At 34.4% G+C, this 21,814-nt stretch overlaps 1 protein-coding gene and 1 long non-coding RNA gene across 2 annotated transcripts; one reads left to right on the top strand and one right to left on the bottom strand.

Moving 5' to 3' along the window:
* Positions 1-8,158: 8,158 nt before the first annotated feature.
* Positions 8,159-17,039, bottom strand: LOC132314863 (uncharacterized). Its single transcript, XR_009483528.1, has 4 exons — positions 16,935-17,039; positions 16,146-16,231; positions 8,459-8,664; positions 8,159-8,376 (listed from the first exon to the last, which is right to left on the bottom strand). It is a non-coding gene; the product is annotated as an uncharacterized LOC132314863 (long non-coding RNA).
* A 2,233-nt stretch (positions 17,040-19,272) lies between these two features.
* On the top strand, positions 19,273-20,103 carry LOC132314117 (uncharacterized mitochondrial protein AtMg00860-like). Its single transcript, XM_059813017.1, has 2 exons — positions 19,273-19,612; positions 19,970-20,103. The coding sequence occupies exons 1-2, from the start codon at positions 19,273-19,275 to the stop codon at positions 20,101-20,103; spliced, it is 474 nt and encodes a 157-aa protein (XP_059669000.1).
* The last annotated feature ends 1,711 nt before the right edge of the window (positions 20,104-21,814 follow it).

The following is a 21,814-nucleotide window of genomic DNA, read 5'->3' as shown; positions in this document are numbered from 1 at the left end:
GGTACCTTTGCAAAAGAGATTTATTTTTGCAATTGAAAATGGTATTGCACCCCACACCGCTAATTTTCTTGCACATTACATCCACAAATAGCTCCATTAGCGCCATGAATAAGTGTTTAGAGAAAACGTGGTACCTTGATGCCAAAAAGTGGTACCTTTAGTTCAATAACATGGTACCTTTGGAAAAAAAGTGGTACCTTTGCAAAAGAGATTTATTTTTGCAATTGAAAATGGTATTGCACCCCACACCGCTAATTTTCTTGCACATTACATCCACAAATAGCTCCATTAGCGCCATGAATAAGTGTTTAGAGAAAACGTGGTACCTTGACGCCAAAAAGTGGTACCTTTCGTTCAATAACATGGTACCTTTGGAAAAAAAGTGGTACCTTTGCAAAAGAGATTTATTTTTGCAATTGAAAATGGTATTGCACCCCACACCGCTAATTTTCTTGCACATTACATCCACAATTAGCTCCATTAGCGCCATGAATAAGTGTTTAGAGAAAACGTGGTACCTTGACGCCAAAAAGTGGTACCTTTAGTTCAATAACATGGTACCTTTGGAAAAAAAGTGGTACCTTTGCAAAAGAGATTTATTTTTGCAATTTAAAATGGTATTGCACCCCACATCGCTAATTTTCTTGCACATTACATCCACAAATAGCTCCATTAGCGCCATGAATAAGTGTTTAGAGAAAACGTGGTACCTTGACGCCAAAAAGTGGTACCTTTAGTTCAATAACATGGTACCTTTGGAAAAAAAGTGGTACCTTTGCAAAAGAGATTTATTTTTGCAATTGAAAATGGTATTGCACCCCACACCTCTAATTTTCTTGCACATTACATCCACAAATAGCTCCATTAGCGCCATGAATAAGTGTTTAGAGAAAACGTGGTACCTTGACGCCAAAAAGTGGTACCTTTAGTTCAATAACATGGTACCTTTGGAAAAAAAGTGGTACCTTTGCAAAAGAGATTTATTTTTGCAATTGAAAATGGTATTGCACCCCACACCGCTAATTTTCTTGCACATTACATCCACAAATAGCTCCATTAGCGCCATGAATAAGTGTTTAGAGAAAACGTGGTACCTTGACGCCAAAAAGTGGTACCTTTCGTTCAATAACATGGTACCTTTGGAAAAAAAGTGGTACCTTTGCAAAAGAGATTTATTTTTGCAATTGATAATGGTATTGCACCCCACACCGCTAATTTTCTTGCACATTACATCCACAAATAGCTCCATTAGCGCCATGAATAAGTGTTTAGAGAAAACGTGGTACCTTGACGCCAAAAAGTGGTACCTTTAGTTCAATAACATGGTACCTTTGGAAAAAAAGTGGTACCTTTGCAAAAGAGATTTATTTTTGCAATTTAAAATGGTATTGCACCCCACATCGCTAATTTTCTTGCACATTACATCCACAAATAGCTCCATTAGCGCCATGAATAAGTGTTTAGAGAAAACGTGGTACCTTGACGCCAAAAAGTGGTACCTTTAGTTCAATAACATGGTACCTTTGGAAAAAAAAGTGGTACCTTTGCAAAAGAGATTTATTTTCTAAAATTGAAAATGGTATTATAACCCACACCGCTAATTAGGTTGCACATTACATCCATAAATAAATCCATTAGTGCCATAAAGAGTACAAACTTTATTCCAATCTATCTAACTTGAGGGAATGAGTAATACAAAATATAGTCCAACATCACTTAAAACATTACACATAAGCTAAATTTTTTTTTTTTTTTTCTATAGAAAAACAATTATTCTCTCCCTAATAGGTAAAGAAGCTGCTTTTAAGCCAGTTCCATTATGAAATAGTACTTTGCAAAAAGTTCTCCTTACCTGATTTGTGTCCATAGTTCTTCAAAGTTTTTCTCCCGGAACGGAGCTCTCAACGACTACAACTTCCACCAGCGTTCCTTAAGCAATTTGATAGAGTTTTACCTTCCAAGTCTATAATTAGGAGTTATGCAAGCAAATCGTAGCGGGTTGAAGTGAGAGAGGTTAATAACACAAAATATTTTTACAAGGGTTAGCATGAATTTATGGAAGACAATTCACTAGAGTTTGAAAATTTCCTAGTAACTTATTATATATACTGAGGAGATTTCCTAGTATTTTCTTATATATGAAGGAAGAACATTTGATGGTTGAAGACAATGGCAAGCAGCAAAATCCTATACGTCGGAGGGGTCTCATGGCCTCACGAAATGTCGTGAGGAGTTAAAAATGGAATAGTTTCAAATATGAGGAGTTAAAAATGGAATAGCTTATAATGCTATAATGAATAGAAGCCAAATAATAGCAAAATAAATACAGGGTACATTTGTAAAAACACTTTTGAAACGTTTATTGAGGGAAAAATAAATACACACTTGAACACATTGAAAAATAAATACACACCAAATCTCGATGGAGGTGATGACGATTACATGCCAGGTTAGTTTTACAAAAAAAAATGAACCATCGATGTGAGGAATTATAAATGGAATAGTTTTGAGAACGATTGAGAATGTAAAACAACTACTTTCAATCCATGCATCTCTTAACGAGTACTTTCGTTCTATATACTTTCGATCCATAGATCAACAACTGAGATTTACTAGTGCTAATGTTATGGTTTTGTGCATATGCCATAAGTCTATTTATAGAGCCCAATTCACAGACATGTGAATGAATTTTACCCATATCATGATTTGGCAAAAGGGACTTACACATCTCTCTCTTTGGCATGATAGGGGTGTCTTCATAATAATTGTCGTGTTATACACCTAACACCACTATTTTTAACTTTACCCATGTGATGATAAGATGAGAAAGTGGATTGGTTTTGTGTATCTACAAGAGCTGATTTTTTCAGTGAGAGTCATATTCTGTGACTAGCCATGTGATTGAAAAAAAAGCCAAATAATTTGAAGTGGCCTTACACCATGGCAGATAAAGATGAATGGTCACATCATCAAGAAAAAGCCTTAGTGTCTGAAAAAGTTATAAATAGTGGCATTGTTGTCATGAGGCAGAGTATTGACATCCGTATTTGTAATTACAATTTACTAATCTAAGGTTTTTATTTTAACAAAACTATTATAATGTTAATTTATTTTTTAAATAGATTTCTAAGTGCACTTTGATTATGTAGTATCTTTATTTTTTCTCATATTTGATCAAAGCTATTAAAAAATCTATATGTCAGATGTTGCAGGAATGAGAGCATTTCCATTGCAAAGAAGATGCATAAGGATCCAATTGAAGTTATTCAAGCCATTACTAATGATCCAGACTTATAAGTTGCTTCAGAGCTGTCAGATTATTCAGATACAGGGGATGATGACTTTGTAATTCCACCTCCCCGTTATTGCTAAAAAAAACTTAGTAGTTGAGTTAAATTTTATGCAGTATGTATATGAAATGTATGTATTTTTTATTAATTTTATGCAGTATTTTGTATGAATTCCACCTCCCCGTTATTGCTCAAAAAAACTCAGTCCTTGAGATTTACTAGTGCTAATGTTATGGCATTGTGCATATGCCATATGTCTATTTACAAAGCCCAATTCACAGACATGTGAATGAGTTTTACCCATGTGATGATTTGACAAAAGGGACTTACACCTCTCTCTCTCTCTCTTTGGCAGGAAGTGGGGTGTTTTGCATAATAGTTCATGCACCTACTACCACTATTTTTAACTTTAGCCATGTGATGATAAGATATGAAAGTGGGTTGCTTTTGTTTATCTACAAGAGCTGATTTATTCAGTAAGAGTCCCATTCTGTGTCTAGCCATGTGATTGAACAAAAAGCCAAATAATGTAAAACAGCCTTACACCATGACAGATAAAGAGGTATGGTCATATCATCAAGAAAAAGCCTTAGTGTTTGAAAAAGTTATAAATAGTGCCATTGTTGTCATGAGGCAGACTATTGACATCCCTATTTGTAATTACAATTTACTAATCTAATGTCTTTATTTTAACAAAACTATTATAATGTCATTTATGAATCAAATAGATATCATCATCATTGACAAACAAAAAGTAGCGAAGAAACTACTACCAAAACGTACGAACAAAATAACATACATAAATAAACAAAACCAAGATAAGAGAGCCTAGTGCTAATTTGGGCAGTAGGCAACTTAATTCCGCCTACTCCTGATAAACAATACTGCTTTCCCATACAATTAATTTGGGTAATGGAGGTCTAAATCCCCGTGACCGCCTAATTTAATTCCAAAGGTTTTGTATTTTTATGTAAATTTTGGTATACACCCAGAAAGACCAATTAATTATATTGGATTCTCAAGTACAAGTATAATTTAACTTGATTATCAGTGAACAAGATATGTAAGTAGTAATAGAGTAAATAGTAAAGGGAACCAAGATCCAGTATAGGATATTTTCAGCAAGGGGTAAGAAAACAGGATCATAAAAGAACTAGACAAAGAAACTGCAACTATATTTCAAGATTAACCAGTTAAACATCACCTTTTGAGTCTTTAATTTCTTTAATAACCCTACTTTGGGATCACTCCTACACCAACACAGTTATTTTATTTTATTTTTTTTTAGTATTTTCTTCAGCAGTATCCTAAAGCCATCATCCATACCAAGACAGTTTTTGGTTTCTTTTAATTTTCTAATACAGTTTTCTAATACAGTGTGTGATTGTTCCAATCAAGAGAACCAACCCTTGAACTATGCCCGTCTTGCAAAGTCCTCAGCTGTTCAGAAAAACCATGAAAAATAGAGTACAGGATGGAGAGGTGGCACCAGAAAAATCAAATCTAATGCCTAGATCATGAGAAATGTGACAATTTGCAATAAATACATTTCATTTCACTCCAAATAAAGAATATAATACTCTTAGTTCTAATATTTGTTTTCTAAAATATAGGCCAACTATACAAGCCATAATCCTTCATAGTAGTTCACTTTATGCATTATATCAGTATAATAAAATCTTCAATGATACATGCCTCATTCAACCTTGCACTTCACCACTAAACTGGACTTTGTTCTCTTCCAAACTAAAAAAAACGTAAAAGAAACTACCAACTTTATCATAACTTAAATGGGATATAAAAATGCATGTTGTGTTGCATTTAAACCCATGTTTTTCTTTAAGTTTTTCTTTTTCCACACAAAATGCAGTTAGAGAAACTGACAGAAGCCCAATTTCTTTTTCCACACAAAATGCAAGGATCCTCTTCCTGTAAGCTTCTTTGGCTGGAGAGCATGGTGTTGGGCTTTCCTTTCTTACCATCCCACCGTTGAGCATGTAATGTGCAAAATCAAAATCCATTGCAGATCGGTTGGGAATAAACCTATCCAGCTGCCATCCCAAAAGAACAAGATTAGTGTGAATTTCCAATAAAACCTATATATATATATATATAAAGGCAAAATGACAGGAAAAAATCAGCCATAGAGTTTAAAACCCAGGAGCAAGATTAGTGTGAAGCCTATTGCGATGACAAAAGAAGGCAGGCAAAGATATTAAAAAAAAAAATTAAATAAATAAAGAGAGTATATTTTGAAATGTAATATTTTCTTTATATGGAACACAAAAACAAAACCTGAAACTATCGTTACTGTCTTCTACAACTATTTTGGTTCCTTTCGAGTAAAAATTCTTTGTAATCCAAGACAATAGGACATATGATAATATTACATTATTATCTATTTTCCTCACTTAGAAACCTAACAACTGGAGAAATGAAAATGCTTACCGGTTCACCTTATAGCCTGTTGGCTTATGGTTTGAATTATAAACCCACTGGTCAAGGTTCGAGACTGGTATATATAGAGAGGAAGCTATATGAGAAGTCACAGATGTTAGATTGTGAATCTTTTGGTCATTCAACCCAACATTGCTCTTCTAAGCCCACTACTAAGCATACACAAAAATGGAGAATGAAGGAGGACGGCTAGACCTAATTCGAATTAGTGGGAGGAAGTTATAAGGGGAAAAGGGAGAAGTGTTGTGGATCCCCCCAATGAGGAATTGTGAAAGGAAAGCCCAAAAATGGCTATACCTATTGCTTCATTATCAAATATATTTGAATTCACTTCTTCTATTTGATGTGTCTTTGATCACAATCTCATTGCACCTCTCTCAAGAGATTATGGGACCTATTGATTATTTAAACTTTATTGGGTCTATTTCTCTGAATAAAGAAAGAACTACGTAAATCCAAATTTATACAAATAGAAACAAAAACATATTGAGTGTGTTTTCCCTGAATCTTCATGTTGAATCCCATGGAAATCCAAACCATCCAAAAAATTATCAAATGATGTCAAAAATTCTAGTCGTGCAGAATCTATACAAGTTGAACAAATAAACCCTAAATTCCTGAAAACTCATATTCGTAGACAATAAACCATCCAAATATGCTAAAGAAACCCTTACGTGAAAAAAAATCAAAATCCAAGAAATTAATGGGAACATCAACCACAAAAATCTAAAGATATTGCAAACAACACTAGATATCGTCTAAAAAAAAGAAACATTCAAATAGTAGACGAAGAAACCGTAGTTCACAGTAAATCCAAAAGTCCAACAAATTCACGAAGACAAACAAAAGAAAGAAAATCAAAAGGAATTCGATACAAAAGCTAAAAGAATTTAAACTTTTCTCGTTTTCTTGAATTCATTGCAACGAAACAGAAAGCCGAAAATATCAATTGGTTGGCGAACATACATAAACACACACAAGCAGATGGAAACACATACTTTTTCGCACAAATTTTGCCTTCGAAGTTTCTGATCGGAGAGAGGGAATCGCGACATTTTTGTGTCCAATTCCTGAATCCAAAATTGATGTTTTAGGAACAGCGTATATATATATATATATAGGGATCAAAATTGTATAAAAATAGAGTAGAAATCCTAGCAAAACGATGAACAAGACTAGAGAGAGAGAGAGAGAGAGCAAGAGAGCGTTGATGAATGAGTTGGGTTTAAGAGAAAATTAGCAAAACCTCCACATATCAACATGTACGAAGAACGTGAGAACTTGCATTAACTCATTAAACAACTTATCAACAACTTCTCCTCCACAACAATCAATCAAAACCTCCACATACGATGATCCCATACTCCCATGCTTTCAACATTTTAAAACAAGAAAAAAAAAAATGGCCTCCACATGGGCCGATGTAGCAATAAGGTACTAAAGTTCATGATACACCATAAAATTGGTCACTTAAAGGCATGTGACCCCCCCGAGTGTGAGTATAAAAAGCATTACAAATGTGCAATCATAAAAGATTTTTATCGAACATAAAGACCATATAACTTACAAATTTGATGTACTTGATAGCCATGCAATCGGCGCTCCCGTTGTTATCTCTTCCCAGCCCCTAGCGGGAAGACTACATTTGAAGTACATGCAAATCAATTAAACAAAATATAACACCAAAATATTGTACAAGTGGAGATGGTTAAATGAAAAAACTCAAAAATAAGGGACATATGAGCAAACAACTTTTTTATTAGGCGCTAGTAACCAAAAGCAAGACTCTAAACAAAATAAATAAATAAATGGGGTAACAGTAGTCAACTAAGATTATAGCAAAATCCTTTTTATTATTGTTTATTTATTTTTTTATTCTATCAAACATGATTGGACAATTTGGACAACAAAAAATCAGAAGGAAGCCCAAAAATCTATTTGAAACAATTTTTCCCAGAAATACATACTTCACTTTGAAAAATCAATAAAAAAGAAATTCTCAAACAATTTGCATGAAACCAAGTCCATTGGAAGCTTAAACACACAATTTTTCTTCTATCAATTTAAATCAATAAATTTTCTTACCGATTAAATAAGGTTTGAAGGAAAAGATAGGAAAAATTCTGCTTACAAAACAAGGATCACAGCATGTTAAGATTAACTTCAAAAATCCATACTAATTTCAAAATCCAATCAATTTGAGCCAAAACAAAAACCTGTAAACTCATTAATAATAACTGATATCACATAATTTGAAGTGATTATTGTCAATTATGCTCGTGAGTTTGAAACGTATTCGTTCACGTGATCTTTTGGACATTTAATAGAGAAACAAACAAGTCTTTTTCTTTGTCATTGTATAAAAAAGAACAAGTGATAAATACCAAAAAGTGCCATACATACCTCATCGGTTCGCAACACAACAAATTGGTCTCTGCTGGTTATATGTGACAACACCTCACTTCAGGGACGGATATAAGTCCAAAATCCTTAATAAAGTAGTCCCCAAAGGCTCTAGACATTGCCAATCTGGGGCATTCCTCATTCGGCAGCCAAATTTTATGCACCACAGGCTTGTCGTTTAAACTGAACACTCTTCCTTTGTACTGATTTATCCATTCAGCCTCATCTGTCAAACAATGTTGATAATGTAAACACAATGTTCATATAATTTTTGAGACACAAAGAAAGTGAGGAAGAGAGAGACTCACGAGGTAAATTGTGGTTGAAATAACAGTCATAATGCAGTAGGGGAGCTCCAAGGAATTAATAGTGAGGAAACAAGTCATAATGACTTTAATATGATGTTATTTTCCTAGCCTTCCGTAAGCATGTAACATGTAAGCCCGTCCATTGTCACATAATCCCATAACCTCCTTGCTTTCACGACCCTCCAGCTGCCAGAAAACTCACACACCTATGATTTTTAAATAACACTCCACATGAGACTCATACGAGGACCCAGGAAAATAATTTCAATACCAAAATAAACCACCAGACGAATAATACAGATTCAACTTAGAATAAGTTACATCATACTTAGAAATGTTTTCTAAATAAGTTAGAAATACTATCACAACATAGTTATACTAATGCAGTAGGGGAGCTCCAAGGAATTAATAGTAATTACAAAATAATTCCATATTTAAGGCCTTAACACCTTACAAAATAACTCCACTAGAATTAGCAATTATATAACTATTCTATCCAGGTATAGGAGCCTTGCACTTTCGACGATTATGACCATTCTCACCGCATCGCGAACAGTGTAACGACCTTACATTTTGAAATTGTGATTCGATTCGTTTAATACGAGGTCGTCCAGGGGGACGTGTTACCGCAGGAGGCCTAAGATGGGAAGCACCTTCACCGTCAGCAGTAGCAACAGCAGCTGCATTCGGCATATCATGCATGGGGACAGAAGACATGAGATGTTCACATAGTTTTTGTTGTGTTTCAACCCTAAACCATGGATCAACCATCTCATAAATATTTAAAGATAATTCATGGATGGCATAGCATGCATGCGAACAAGGAATCCCACTCATGGTCCACTTCAAACAACTACAAGAATTTTCACTGCCAAATACCACCCTGAATGGTTTTCTGTCTCGATCATATATTGTACACTCAGTAGGCGAAACACGCATCGACTGAAAACCAAGAGCTAACTCTTGCTCTTTTTTTATTTTCTCCTCAATACGATCCCCAACCGGGATAGTCCACTTCTGAACGTCCAAACTCTTTTGGTATAAAAATTTGCTGAGTCTTTGCATGTGTGTATCCATCAACCTTGTGATTGAAAAAACCCTCTCTTCTTTCACCCATGCATTGAAGGACTCTGCTTGATTGGTGTATAATTTATCACAACGATTGGAAGTAAACATAGCATTTGACCAATGTTCAGGTGAATTCGCCAAAACCTAATCGCATAACTCCACTCGAAATACCCGCATGGCAGCCAATGCATTCTTATACTCATCTACAGTTCGAGCATATGCAATTTTATCGAGTAATTTTTTCGCATGCTCTTTACCCGAAGCCCTCAATCCTAAACTTTGTCTCCCAAGAATGGATGTAGAAAAATTCGCCGTTAGGTGACGAAGACACCATGAGTGGTACTGGGAGCCAAAAATATCTCTAATACAACTTATTAGGCTCGGATGCCTATCGGTTAAGATTGTCACAATGCGACCATCTAGAATCTCTTTCACCTTGCTCAAGAACCAATGCCAATCATCATCATTCTCAGAAGAAACAACAGCATACGCCAAAGGCCACAAGCCATCATTCGCATCGAACCCCGTTGCACCAAGCATTGTTCCTTTATAATTGCCACTCAAGTGGCAAGCATCGATTGCTAACATGGGCCTGCAATAGTTGATGAAACCTCGTATGGAGCACCCATAAGCTACAAACACTCGCTTAAATCTCCTATCATCCGTGCACTCCCACGATGTAATTGTCCCAGGAATATATTCTGCTATTCGTTCACACAACCACGGGACTAAAATATAGCTATCCTTGGGATTTCCCTCAATGATATGACGTGCACACTCCTTAGCTCTCCACGATTGCATGTAAGTCATTTTAGCAGAAAATTCACCGTTTATGTCTGTGGAAATAGTCTTGGGGGTGCATTTAGGATTGTCCCTAACCTTGTTCACAATAGCTCGACCCATTTCCTTCGACCAAAAAATGGCTTTATAATCTGAAATGTCTTGAGCAGTGTGAGTGTGAACATTATTAAACCGTTTGATTCTCACTATATCACCACTTCCTTCACAACCAGCTGATAATTTCCATGGACAATTATTAACCTCGCACACAACTCTATAATATTTTCTGCTATTGTCCAAGTACTTGAACCGAAAATGATTACGAAGACCAAACAAAACGAGTGCATCTTTGAAATCATTTGGGCTGTCAAAAAGCTGATCCACGCAAAGAATGTCATCAATGTGTCGGAAAGAATCCCGATGCGCATTTATCGGAGGAAATGAAGACGTTGACGCAACACTTTGTAGAAGACCAATTGGCGATGTGGCTTCAACAAATTGTCTACAAGTGGATAAAAAGGTATATTAAAAATCACATAACCTATGCAGCGCATACATCAATGTATTACTTTAAATATATGTGTCTTACCTCTCACTATGATCAGTAGGAATTGTGCATGATGCAATTACAGGCTCTGCATCTTCCATATACACATTTAGCATGGGACCACTCACTAGAAGCATCACTCTAAATCCAGATTCTCCCGTCATCCTCAAAAGTTCATTCTTGTTAGATTCGGTGGTATAATATATGACTTTACCACTCATGTTTGAAGATGAACGTTGTTGTAACTCATTTATAAATGATTCGTATGTTGTTGTTGTTGTTATCATAAAAGGGTCTGTGACACCGCCGATGTATATAATTTCCCCATTCTCATTTTTGTCAATTTTCCCATCAAATCGACAATAGCATATAATTTGTCTCTCATCCATTTGTCCAACTGCTTCGAAAATTGACTCATTAGTTTAAAAAAAAAAACTAAATATGAAGTTAAAAAAAAAATGAAATATAAAACAATTAAATATCATAATTATATAATGTAATTTAGAGATCTATTTACACCGAAACACTACTAATTCCCTCAATAGGGATAGGCGGTGTCAAGATTAAACTTTTCCTAAACACACACTACAGACCTTTTTCAAATCAAAATACAACCACAAAATCAATGCCATTGATTACTAGATAATTGTATCACTATGTGTACAACAAACATATATACAAGATGAGGGAGATTATGAGATGAATAGAGAGTTAAATGGGACATTATAGATTGAAAATAAAAAATTGAGAGTTAAATAGAGAGAGAGCAGAGTGTTGAATATTTTTCACACACAAATATTATATGTGTAAGTCTTGAAAATGGGGGAGACAAGTACAAGGGAATGTTGGAATAATAAATTAATACTAAATACATTTTTTTGATAAATTAATGCTAAATACATATATTAAAAAAGCCTCATTTATAGAGTTTGCTAGCTTTTGCATCAATTCTATCATGTGCGTAGATGCCTAAGACATATTACACAGAGGTATACTCTACATGCCATTTGAGAAAGAGGCAACAATCTTGAATAATTCTTGATCTAAATTGAGTTATAATAATTAATTATACATAAAAACTAATTGGACTACCTATGTGTTGGTGGCTTTGAATTTTAACTCCTAAATTCCTACGTTCTGCTGAGGATTTAGTCTGCAGTCATCAAAGAGCCTTGAATATATAGCTTGAATACAGATATAGCTGATTTAGTCTGACTCTTTTTGTAGGAAGATACAGATATAGCTGATTTTACATAGATATTATTTTCTAACGGAGTGAATTGATACTACTCATAGCTATCGACCAATATTGTGGTGTGTATTGGTTATAACTGACAATGTGAATTTAAAATTTCAAATGGATATAACCATGGTCAGTATTAATGGTTTTAACTAAATTTTGATATTTCCATTAAAATGGTATCTCTCTTTGATTTTGGATCATGTGTGTGGTTATTAAATTATGTGTTGATTTGTAAGGTTGCTTTCAGATTTGGACAAAAATAAAATGAAAGTCTTGATAGTTTGTTGATGTAATGAGCTTAAAAATTTAAAATTATATGCTTTGAATATATATCTATATCAGTCCATGGCAACTACTGCTTAATGATAAATAAGCCGTGAAACTACTTTGATCATATGGAGCTTATTAGTTGCATCATGATTACTACTAGTTTTGTGTATGTGTTCCATTATGTACTAGTTAATGTGTGGTATTTAGGCTTATGGCCAGTGTGTGTGTGTTAAAATCATGTATAAACATACATATATATGACAAAGTCGTGTTATGTTTAAATATTTCAGCCTAACTCTTGTAAAAATTAGAACAAATTCATGTTGGTTTGGATGACTCCTAAAGGTTTTTTGTTTGGAAGGTTAAACAAGTATTATTATACCATTTCTCTCATTCCTTCTCTTTCTCCTTCCAAATCGAGGTACCTTAGGGTTTTCTCTCCCCTAATGGCACACGTGTTCTATGGACCTGTATTAGAGTATAGTTCACACTATGATTCTTAAGATTGATATGCTTATTGACGGTCCAGTGCTGTTTCAATCTCCTCCTAACAGCACTTAACATAATCATAAACTAGATTTAGCTCAGCCATTTTGTCTTGAAGTTTTTCCTCAATCTCATTGGGAAGCTATTCATGTAGTGGCTGAAATATGTTTGTTTTTTTATGATCCAAACACACTCAAACAAACAAGAACAGTGACCAATAGCTAGCCGCAGAAATTACAATAGGTGTAGCTAGCCTATGACAAGTGTGTTTGTGTTAAAATCTAGGTCATACAATTCTTTTTAACAGGTGTAAATCTAGCTCCCATTCTCACGATTTGTTTGTAATTTAATTTTGTTGCTTTTGCGCTCTATCTACCACTTTATGCGACTTAGTATAAAACCAAATATAAATATTAACTTACTGAATTTTTCTGTTACTATCAAATACCATTAAAGCAAAATTACAAAATTAGACCCTCCCTCACAAGAAACAAAATTTTAAGAATTTATTAATCACTCTAATCGATTGCAATAGGCTGCCAACATAGTTAATTGAGAGTCGATAATTCAAAGAGCATTTCATTTTATTTTTGTCCAAAGCTGAAAGCAACCTTACAAATCAACACATAATTTCATAATCACACACATGATCCAAAATCAAAGAGAGATACCATTTTAATGGAAATATAAAAAAATAACATGTTTGGATACAATTGAAAATCAAAAAATAAAAGTACATGAAGCACCAGATTTAAAATTAGATTCCTCATAAGTACAAATAATTCTTTGAGACTACGCTTTCATGAGTACAAATAATTCTTTGGGAGCTCCGAGAATTAGTGGGGTAAAACCATGTATATCTCGATTGCGAGAAATATATATAATGCAGCTAAAAGAGCATAGGCAGATTTAATAAGGCAATCCCCACAAAAATCTATAAACTCTACCATGTTTGAAGGCTTTTCTCTTAAAACAGACTTTAGTAGTACTACACTTATCTGTTTCCCATTGAAAACTTTAAATCACCCATTAGCTGTTTTGATTTTGATTTTGATTTTGATTTTGATTCCTTTCCTAGTGCAAAGACATGTAGTATCCGTATTCACCTTCACATAAAGGTGGTGTCTTTGGTTTGATTGTAGTGCCAGAGTTTTGGACCAAAAAAATCAGATCCACCTCAAAGAGAGAGAGAGAGCTCTCTCATGTAGCCTTTTCAAAACAGAGCAAAATACAAAGAAATATTGTCAGTGTTCCCTCAACCTCTTCACTCCTCATTTATGAAACCTGTCTTTCTTTATTTATTTGACATCAAAGCTCTATCAAGTGAAATTCTCAACTCAACTCACAATATTATATATATATATATATATATATATATATATATATATATATATATATAATATGTTTTTGGAGTAAGTGTTGTGATTCTGTACACAATAGGAGATTATTTATTATCTATTATTAGAAAATCGAACAGATAAAATGAGAAACTTTGGGAATACCCCCCCTAAGGTAGTGTGTTTAATTGTGGCATTCATATTAAGTCATCAATTTAATATGTATGTTCCACAATATATTTATATATATGCACGGGTGTAGAATATATTAGATAAAAAAGTAGTGTTACTCTTCAATTTATACAAAAAGTAGTGTTACTCTTCAATTTAGTTCTAACTTCTATTTCTACTTTGATTCCAAATAATGCAAAGAGGTGTCATATTCTGATCTGGTATAGAGAATGCTACTCAAAACCTAATTCTCAGAAAGCTTAATTTCTCTATTAAGCTCTCCTCTTCGCACTTCTTCAGCTCTCACGGCTGTTGGGGAAGTTCTTGAAAAATCGGCAAACTCTCTCTCATCTCCCAGAGAAATGCTGCCCAGAATTGACGAGAGTGGCAGGTTTTGCAGCCCCAGAGCCGCCAGAGAGATCACCTTCTATGTCCCCCTCTTACCAATTTTTGTTTTTCTGTGTGTGTATATATATAGAAAGTTCGGGCTATTTGTTTTGGTTCTTTGATGGGTTGAAAATTGCTTGAATTTCAATGTCAGGATAATTATTTATGCGGCGTGTTTGGAGGGTTAAGACCCAATTCGGCTATTCAAGAAGAGAATCAACGCCCGAAGAGGTATTAGTATTACCAATGCTATGTCTTGTTTTATGACAATATGTTTATCTTTTTGGGTTTTTCTGCATCCCTTTTGATAAAACTGAATAAGTACTTAATTTATTTATTTATTATTATTTATATAACTGGTGTTTAGATAACTACCTACTGCTTTATATTTTCTCTTTTTCATCTCGTTAGAAACTAAATAACTTCCAAAGCATCAGTCTTGGACAGAATTTTGATCGAAATTTACTTCTTTCTTTCATTCTCTCTTTCTTTTCCCGTAAATACAATTTAGACGTAAAGGTCATATAACAGTTTTCCCATTATTGTTCGTGTCTTGTATTTTCAACTGAATTTGGGCTTAGGTATAAAGCAGCTTGCACTCTTCACCGGTTGGGGGGGGGGGGGGGGGCGCGGGGGGAACTTGTAAGCATATCTAGAAATTTGTTGTTTAAAACCATTCAAATTTCATGAACAGATGGTGAAGAAATCTTTTCCATTTCTGGTCATTGCATGGCAATATCTTAGACTAAATTTTTTAATCGTTTAAAAATGTTAACATATTCAATCAGTCTACTAAAAAGAATTATTTATCTAATTTATTTAAATGTTGGTAATTATCAGACACCAAGGCCATCACTGACATGCTCTAAAATGCTATGTTTCCCTAGTGAAAACATTTACCAAAGACTTCCAACCTTGTAAGCTAAGGCACAAATCATAGCATAACCATGAAGATTTGTTACTTCATCTCTGAGTCACAGTCCAAAGATCCAAACAGAGTAGCTTCTTCCCTTTTGTTTTATATTGAGAACTAAAATCTTTATTAGTGATTCTTAACACCCAAGATATTAATCATGAAATTATTATAAAGCATTTTCATTTAATTGAACCAAACTCAAATTTTATATTTAATTACATTTCAACCACTAAACCACAACAAATATAGTTTGTATGAAAAACTTGTTTTTAATTTAATATTGTAGAACCAATACTAGTAATCTTAAACAATTCTTTTACTAAGCAAATGCAAATGGGAATGTAGATTTCACAAACATTTGATAACAAGTGTCCCTACCCAAAGACTATCACATGCATGCCTCTTTACAGTTTACATTCATTGATTGTATCATAAGGTCTCCAAAGCAAATGACTTATGAAGATAGGATTTAAGCTTGTTACCTTGGCACAAGCTAGTTAGCTAACTAGTGAAATCCAACAAAAAGCCTGTAGGCACCACACGTACTGCCACTTGCTTCCACATGGTCCTAGTAAATTTAAATAACATGAATTATTTGGATTTAGGGACATTGAATCTCTACTATACACAGGTAGGCATTAACAGTACAATGTTTAAGTTTTAAGATCAGATTAATGTTCTATAAAAAAAAATTCAGCAAGTAACAAAGGACATGCATGGAAATTTGTTTTTTATCCTGTTTAATTATGTTTTCTTCAGCAAATTCCGAGTATTTTAAGTATGAAAACCCATGCTAGTGGAAAGATTGTAGGATAACATTTGGGATTTCAGTTCAGTCAACGTATAAAGAAAGCATGAACTCTTCAAAAACAAGCAAACCTAATTACAAAAGAAGAAGAAGAAAAATAAAAAATAAAAAATAAAAAAAAACATTTGATTAATTAAGTATCTACTTTATGAAAATTTTGCCTTTGTTGGTGGGATAAAACTGAGTTTTAAAAATTAATTTTGTCACGCACAAGAGAGCAACATTTTGTTACGCACATTTCAAACATATACAACAAACAGAGCAACAACAATCTTGATTGCAGAATAGAAATTATATATATATGATTGCATAATAGAAATTATAAGAGGAGAATATATATAAACATAACCTACATGAAAATCAGACATCCAATTGGAAAAAAAAAAAAAATTATAACACTAAATCAGGACCATAATCATCTAAAATATAAACGTGTGTGTGTTAAGAGGGAGAGAGTACTTACCATATTACTAGAACAACAATAAATGAATGGCAGAAGTGGAGAAGTGCTTCGCTGGGTTACAGAGAGGGCGCACCAACGACGGTTAGACGTGGAGAAGTGCTTTGCTGTTACAAAGGGGGAAAGAGAGAGGGCTTGAATGAGGGTTAGGGCTCAACCGCTACGCTTCAATCCTGTTACAGAGATGGGGGGGGAGAGAGAGAGGGCTCTTAAGGGCTCTTCACGAATGAGATGAGGGAGGGTTAGGGTTCCATGTTCGGTGATGCTGTGTTTGCCTGGGCTTGCTTCGCTGGATTTGTGACTGTGTATTTTAGGGCAACAATGCTTTAGAGTTGAGTGACTAAATTAAACGGGGGCAATAAGGTAAATGTGCTGGAATAGTGAGAAGGGCATTTTAGGCACCACAAGTTTTAAACAGTAATAATTCATGTGCCATGTCATCAATTTAGTCAACCTCATTTTTAAGAAATGTGAGACTTTGACTCAGCCTCTTGGTAAATATGAAACTCTAACCCCATTTATATGTAATAATCCCTATTTTAAAAGGCATATTTATTTATTTTATTTAACAAAATGAATAAATTAAAAAGCATTACCCTGGAGTTCTCGTTTATTTGCTGCATTAATATATTCATCTATTTACCGGCAACGTTCACTTGTTGAAAATAATTAAAGTCAATAATAGTATGCTCGATTTCAAAAAAATTAGTTACTTAATCAATACTCTCCCTTCAAAATTTTTGTTAATTTGGTTCTTTTTTAAGCCTCATTTTAATCATGTATGCCAAAAGATAAATGTACTAGAAAATTTAGACGCACCTCCATTTTATGCTATAAATATATGGATAATCCAATATATATTTCACCAAGAAAAAATTCGACCTTCTTCTAGTGGGATTATATATGCCAAGGACGATAATTATTTTTTTATTTTTTATTTATTATCAAAATAACACTTATGGACACATACCTAAAAAAACACCACTTACTAAGTTTAATTTAAGGTGATAGTCTCGGTGTAGTTAACATTAAACCTAAGTCAAGACCTAGGACGCAAAATGCTCTAACTAAATGCCCTAACCAAACCTGACCTCTAACTCGATGAACCCATAAACTCGAATACTCTGATCTGAATCTTAAGATTTTAACGAGGCAAAACGCTCTACCTAAATGCCCTGACCCGACCTGACCTCTAACTCGATGAACTCATAAACTCAAATACTCTTATCAGAATCTTAAGATTTTAACAATGACATCAAAATGAAATCATAGCAAATAAAACTCAATTTACTTGACACTTGTCGAAGGACAACATGGAATGATTGTAAAGGTGTACTTTTCCAAATTAACCTACAGTCAAAAAAGATTTTGGTGGGGTCTGAATTTGTTCATCCATGTTACATCCTTAATTAGTAATTCATTCTTAGTTATCTTATTGTGGAGTTGATATATTTCCATAATGTTGCATGAGGTGAAATTGAAATCGACTTGATCTATCCATTTGGAAAAATAGGGATAATTTGTGGGAAGTTTGCATCAGATTTAATACTGAAATTTTACTTTGAACCATGCTTAATTGCTATCACTTTCTAAGAAATTTAAAAAGAAGAGTAGAATAATGATTTTTTACAACCTTTTAGATAAGAGAGTAGTAGAGTAGAGTTAGTAACAGGTCAGTGATCGGGCAGTACGAGGGAGACCAGGGGTAGCAGAGTTGAAAAAAATCCATTAGTTTTAGTTGTAAAAGTGAATGATTTCATATTCAAACAGATCAGATTCTTTAAATTACAATTGTCTAAATTATAACTGTCCAAGTTATACCAAGTTGAATTGATATAATATGAGCTGGTGTCAAATTTTCAAGATTCATTGGTTTATAGCATTTCGCCTCAATTTATTTTTAGCATGTACAATTAATACCAATACTCGTATCCTTTGCCTACGATTGGCGATCTTTTTGATCAATTGAAGGGAGTTACGTACTTCTCTAAGATTGATATCATCAACTTCGGGTTAAGAAGCAAGATGTTCCTAAGACAGCTTTTCTCACTACATATGGTTCATATGAGTTCCGTGTCATGCCTTTCGGGTTGACTAACGCACCAGTAGTCTTTATGGACTTGATAACAGAGTCTTCAGGGCTTATTTAGATCAATTTGTCATCGTATTCATTGATGATATTTTGATTTATTCTAAGTCAGAGGACGATCATGTTAGACATCTTTGCACAGTGTTACAGAGGCTTCGCGAGCACCAGTTGTATGCCAAGTTCGAGAAGTGTGACTTTAAGCAAACAGAAGTGAAGTTTCTGGGACACATGATGTCAGAGAAGGGGATAGCGATGGATCCAGCCAAGGTCACAATTGTTTTTGAGTGGGGACAACCTACCTCACCCATTGAGATTTGCAGCTTTCTAGGATTGGCAGGATATTATCGCAGATTCATCCGGGGGTTTTCGAAGATAGCGGGATCACTCACCCATCTGACAAAAAAGGGTGTACCGTTTGTATGGGATGAGCATTGTCAGACTGTGTTTGACACATTGAAGAGCAAGTTGACTTCTGCACCTGTTCTAGCTACACCCCAAAGTGGGATAGAGTATCTTGTCTACACATACGCTTCTTTGCAGGGTCTGGGGTGTGTTTTAATGCAGAAGGAGCGACCAATTTCTTATGCATCTCGTAAGCTTAAACCTCATGAGCTTAATTATCCGACGTACGATTTGGAGTTAGCAGCTATGGTTTTTGCCTTACGTATTTGGAGGCATTATCTGTTGCGGGAGTCCTTCAGACTATTTAGTAACCATAAGAGTTTGCAGTATCTCTTCACACGAAAGGAACTGAATATGAGACAGCGTAGGTGGTTGGAGTTTGTAAAAGATTACCACTTCTCCATACAATATCACCCAGGGAAAGCGAATGTAGTAGCAGATGCACTCAGTCACCGACCCTTTACTAGTCTTTCTACGATGTTTGCTACAAAATGGAATGCTTTGAAGACTGTAGATGAGTTGTCTGATGCTTTTATGGCATGCATAGTAATTACACCTGCTATCATCCATAAAATACTGAAGACACAATTTATGGATCAGCAGTGCATTGATAGAGTTAAGGAGTTAGCTTATAGTGATATCCCATTTTACTCTATTAGGGCAGATGGAGGCTTGAGGTAAAAAGGACACCTAGTAGTACCTTCTGTTGATGATTTAAGAAAAGATCTGATGACGGAGGTTCACAAATTTGAGTTCTCTATCCATCCAGGTGGAGATAAGATGTATCAAGGCATGAAGCGACAGTTTTGGTAGGCAGGTATGAAAAGGGACATAGCCATCTTTGTCTCCAAGTGTAGTACTTGTCAGATGGTCAAAATTGATCATTAGAGACCGCCTGGCTCCTTGTAGCCGCTTCTTATACTGCAGTGGAAATGGGATAGTATCTCTATGGATTTTGTGGAGGGATTACCAAATTCCAAAAGAAACCACAATTTTATTTGGGTCATTGTTGATAGGTTGAAAAAATTAGCTCATTTCTTGCCTATACATATTGATTTCACTTCAGAAAAGTTGGCGAGGCTTTATATTACGGAGATTGTGAAACTGCATGGCATACCGATGTCTATTACATCAAACAGGGATTCGAACTTTGTATTAGGATTTTGGGAGAGTTTTCAATAGGCTTTGGGTACCAATTTACATCTTAGAACTACTTATCATCCTCAGACTGATGGGCAAACCAAGTGGGTTAATCAGATCATGGCGGATATGCTTCGAACTTGTGTCCTTGATTTTAAGGGCAACTTGGAGGATTATTTGCCACTCTTGTAGAGTTTGCCTACAACAATAGTTTTTAAAAGACTATTGGTATGGCACCGTTTGAGGTGTTGTACAGTCGACCATGTCGATCTCCTGTTTGTTAGTTAGTGGTCGGTGAGAGCAGATTTTTGGGTCTTGAATTTATCAAAAATACTATTGACCTTAAGGATTTCATCCAAGCACAATTTAGTTGTTTTAATGATAACAAACCATTAATGGTGTTTAAGGATTAATGTTTACATTGCATGTTATATAGATTATTCACATTCAAAGAATGACCTTAATGAAGTACTAAAGATCATTCCAAGTATTCTATTATTCAATAACACATCAAGCAAAGCAATGGATACAAAGAAGACTTGAAGTTGTAAAGTCCATCCAAAGATAGCTTGGACATCAATAATCAAGAAAATAACTCAAAGAAAGAAAGAAAACAAGGAAGTAAGAATACCTCGAAGCATATACGATCATGGACAAATAAGAAAGTGATAGATAGAATGATAAATTATTAGGATTCAATGTCAAAGTATTTATGAATCCATTTGAAACTCATCTCTATAGGACAATGTACATCATATCATCATTTATATGTTCCTATATCCATTAGTAATAGGCTATGCACTTCATTCATATATAATTAACACATGAAGTCATTGCTAAAGAATGAGTTAGTTCAAGCTTGCTTAAGCTTTGAAAGAACTCATCACTTGTGCTAGAAATGTTAAGACCATGCACATCAATTATATGATTCATATTGGTCAACTATTAAGACAGGAGAAGCCTTCATTACCATGAGTTGGCAAAGGATATTAGGACCCCTGAATGCTCGTTATGAAAAATCGTGTTTTTGGCTAAGTATGAAAAATGGCTAAGTGTGAAAAATGAATATTTGAAATAATGATTATTTCAAAATAATTTTTCTTAGTAATAACTCATTATACTTCAAAAAGCTTAAACTGATTTTATGGGATTTTTTCATCCATTCTACATTGTTCTACATGAGGATTCATTTTTACCAAAACTGTCGAAAATCTAAATTTGTACTAAAACTGAATTTCTACATTTTGATTTA

The sequence above is a fragment of the Cornus florida genome, unplaced genomic scaffold (genome assembly GCF_030987335.1).
Source record: "Cornus florida cultivar Cherokee Brave unplaced genomic scaffold, ASM3098733v1 CherokeeBrave_3.0.0_Hap2_Chr06, whole genome shotgun sequence".
In the NCBI taxonomy this organism is placed as follows: Eukaryota; Viridiplantae; Streptophyta; class Magnoliopsida; order Cornales; family Cornaceae; genus Cornus; species Cornus florida.
This window is presented reverse-complemented; position numbering and strand designations above follow the sequence as displayed.

Excerpts from the sequence above, each read along its gene's own strand:
- LOC132314117 (XM_059813017.1), top strand. The coding sequence starts at position 19,273 with ATGGATCCAGCCAAGGTCACAATTGTTTTTGAGTGGGGACAACCTACC. Across the intron at positions 19,613-19,969 it reads ACCAATTTCTTATGCATCTC|TAATTACACCTGCTATCATC; the intron begins GTAAGCTTAAAC and ends TGGCATGCATAG.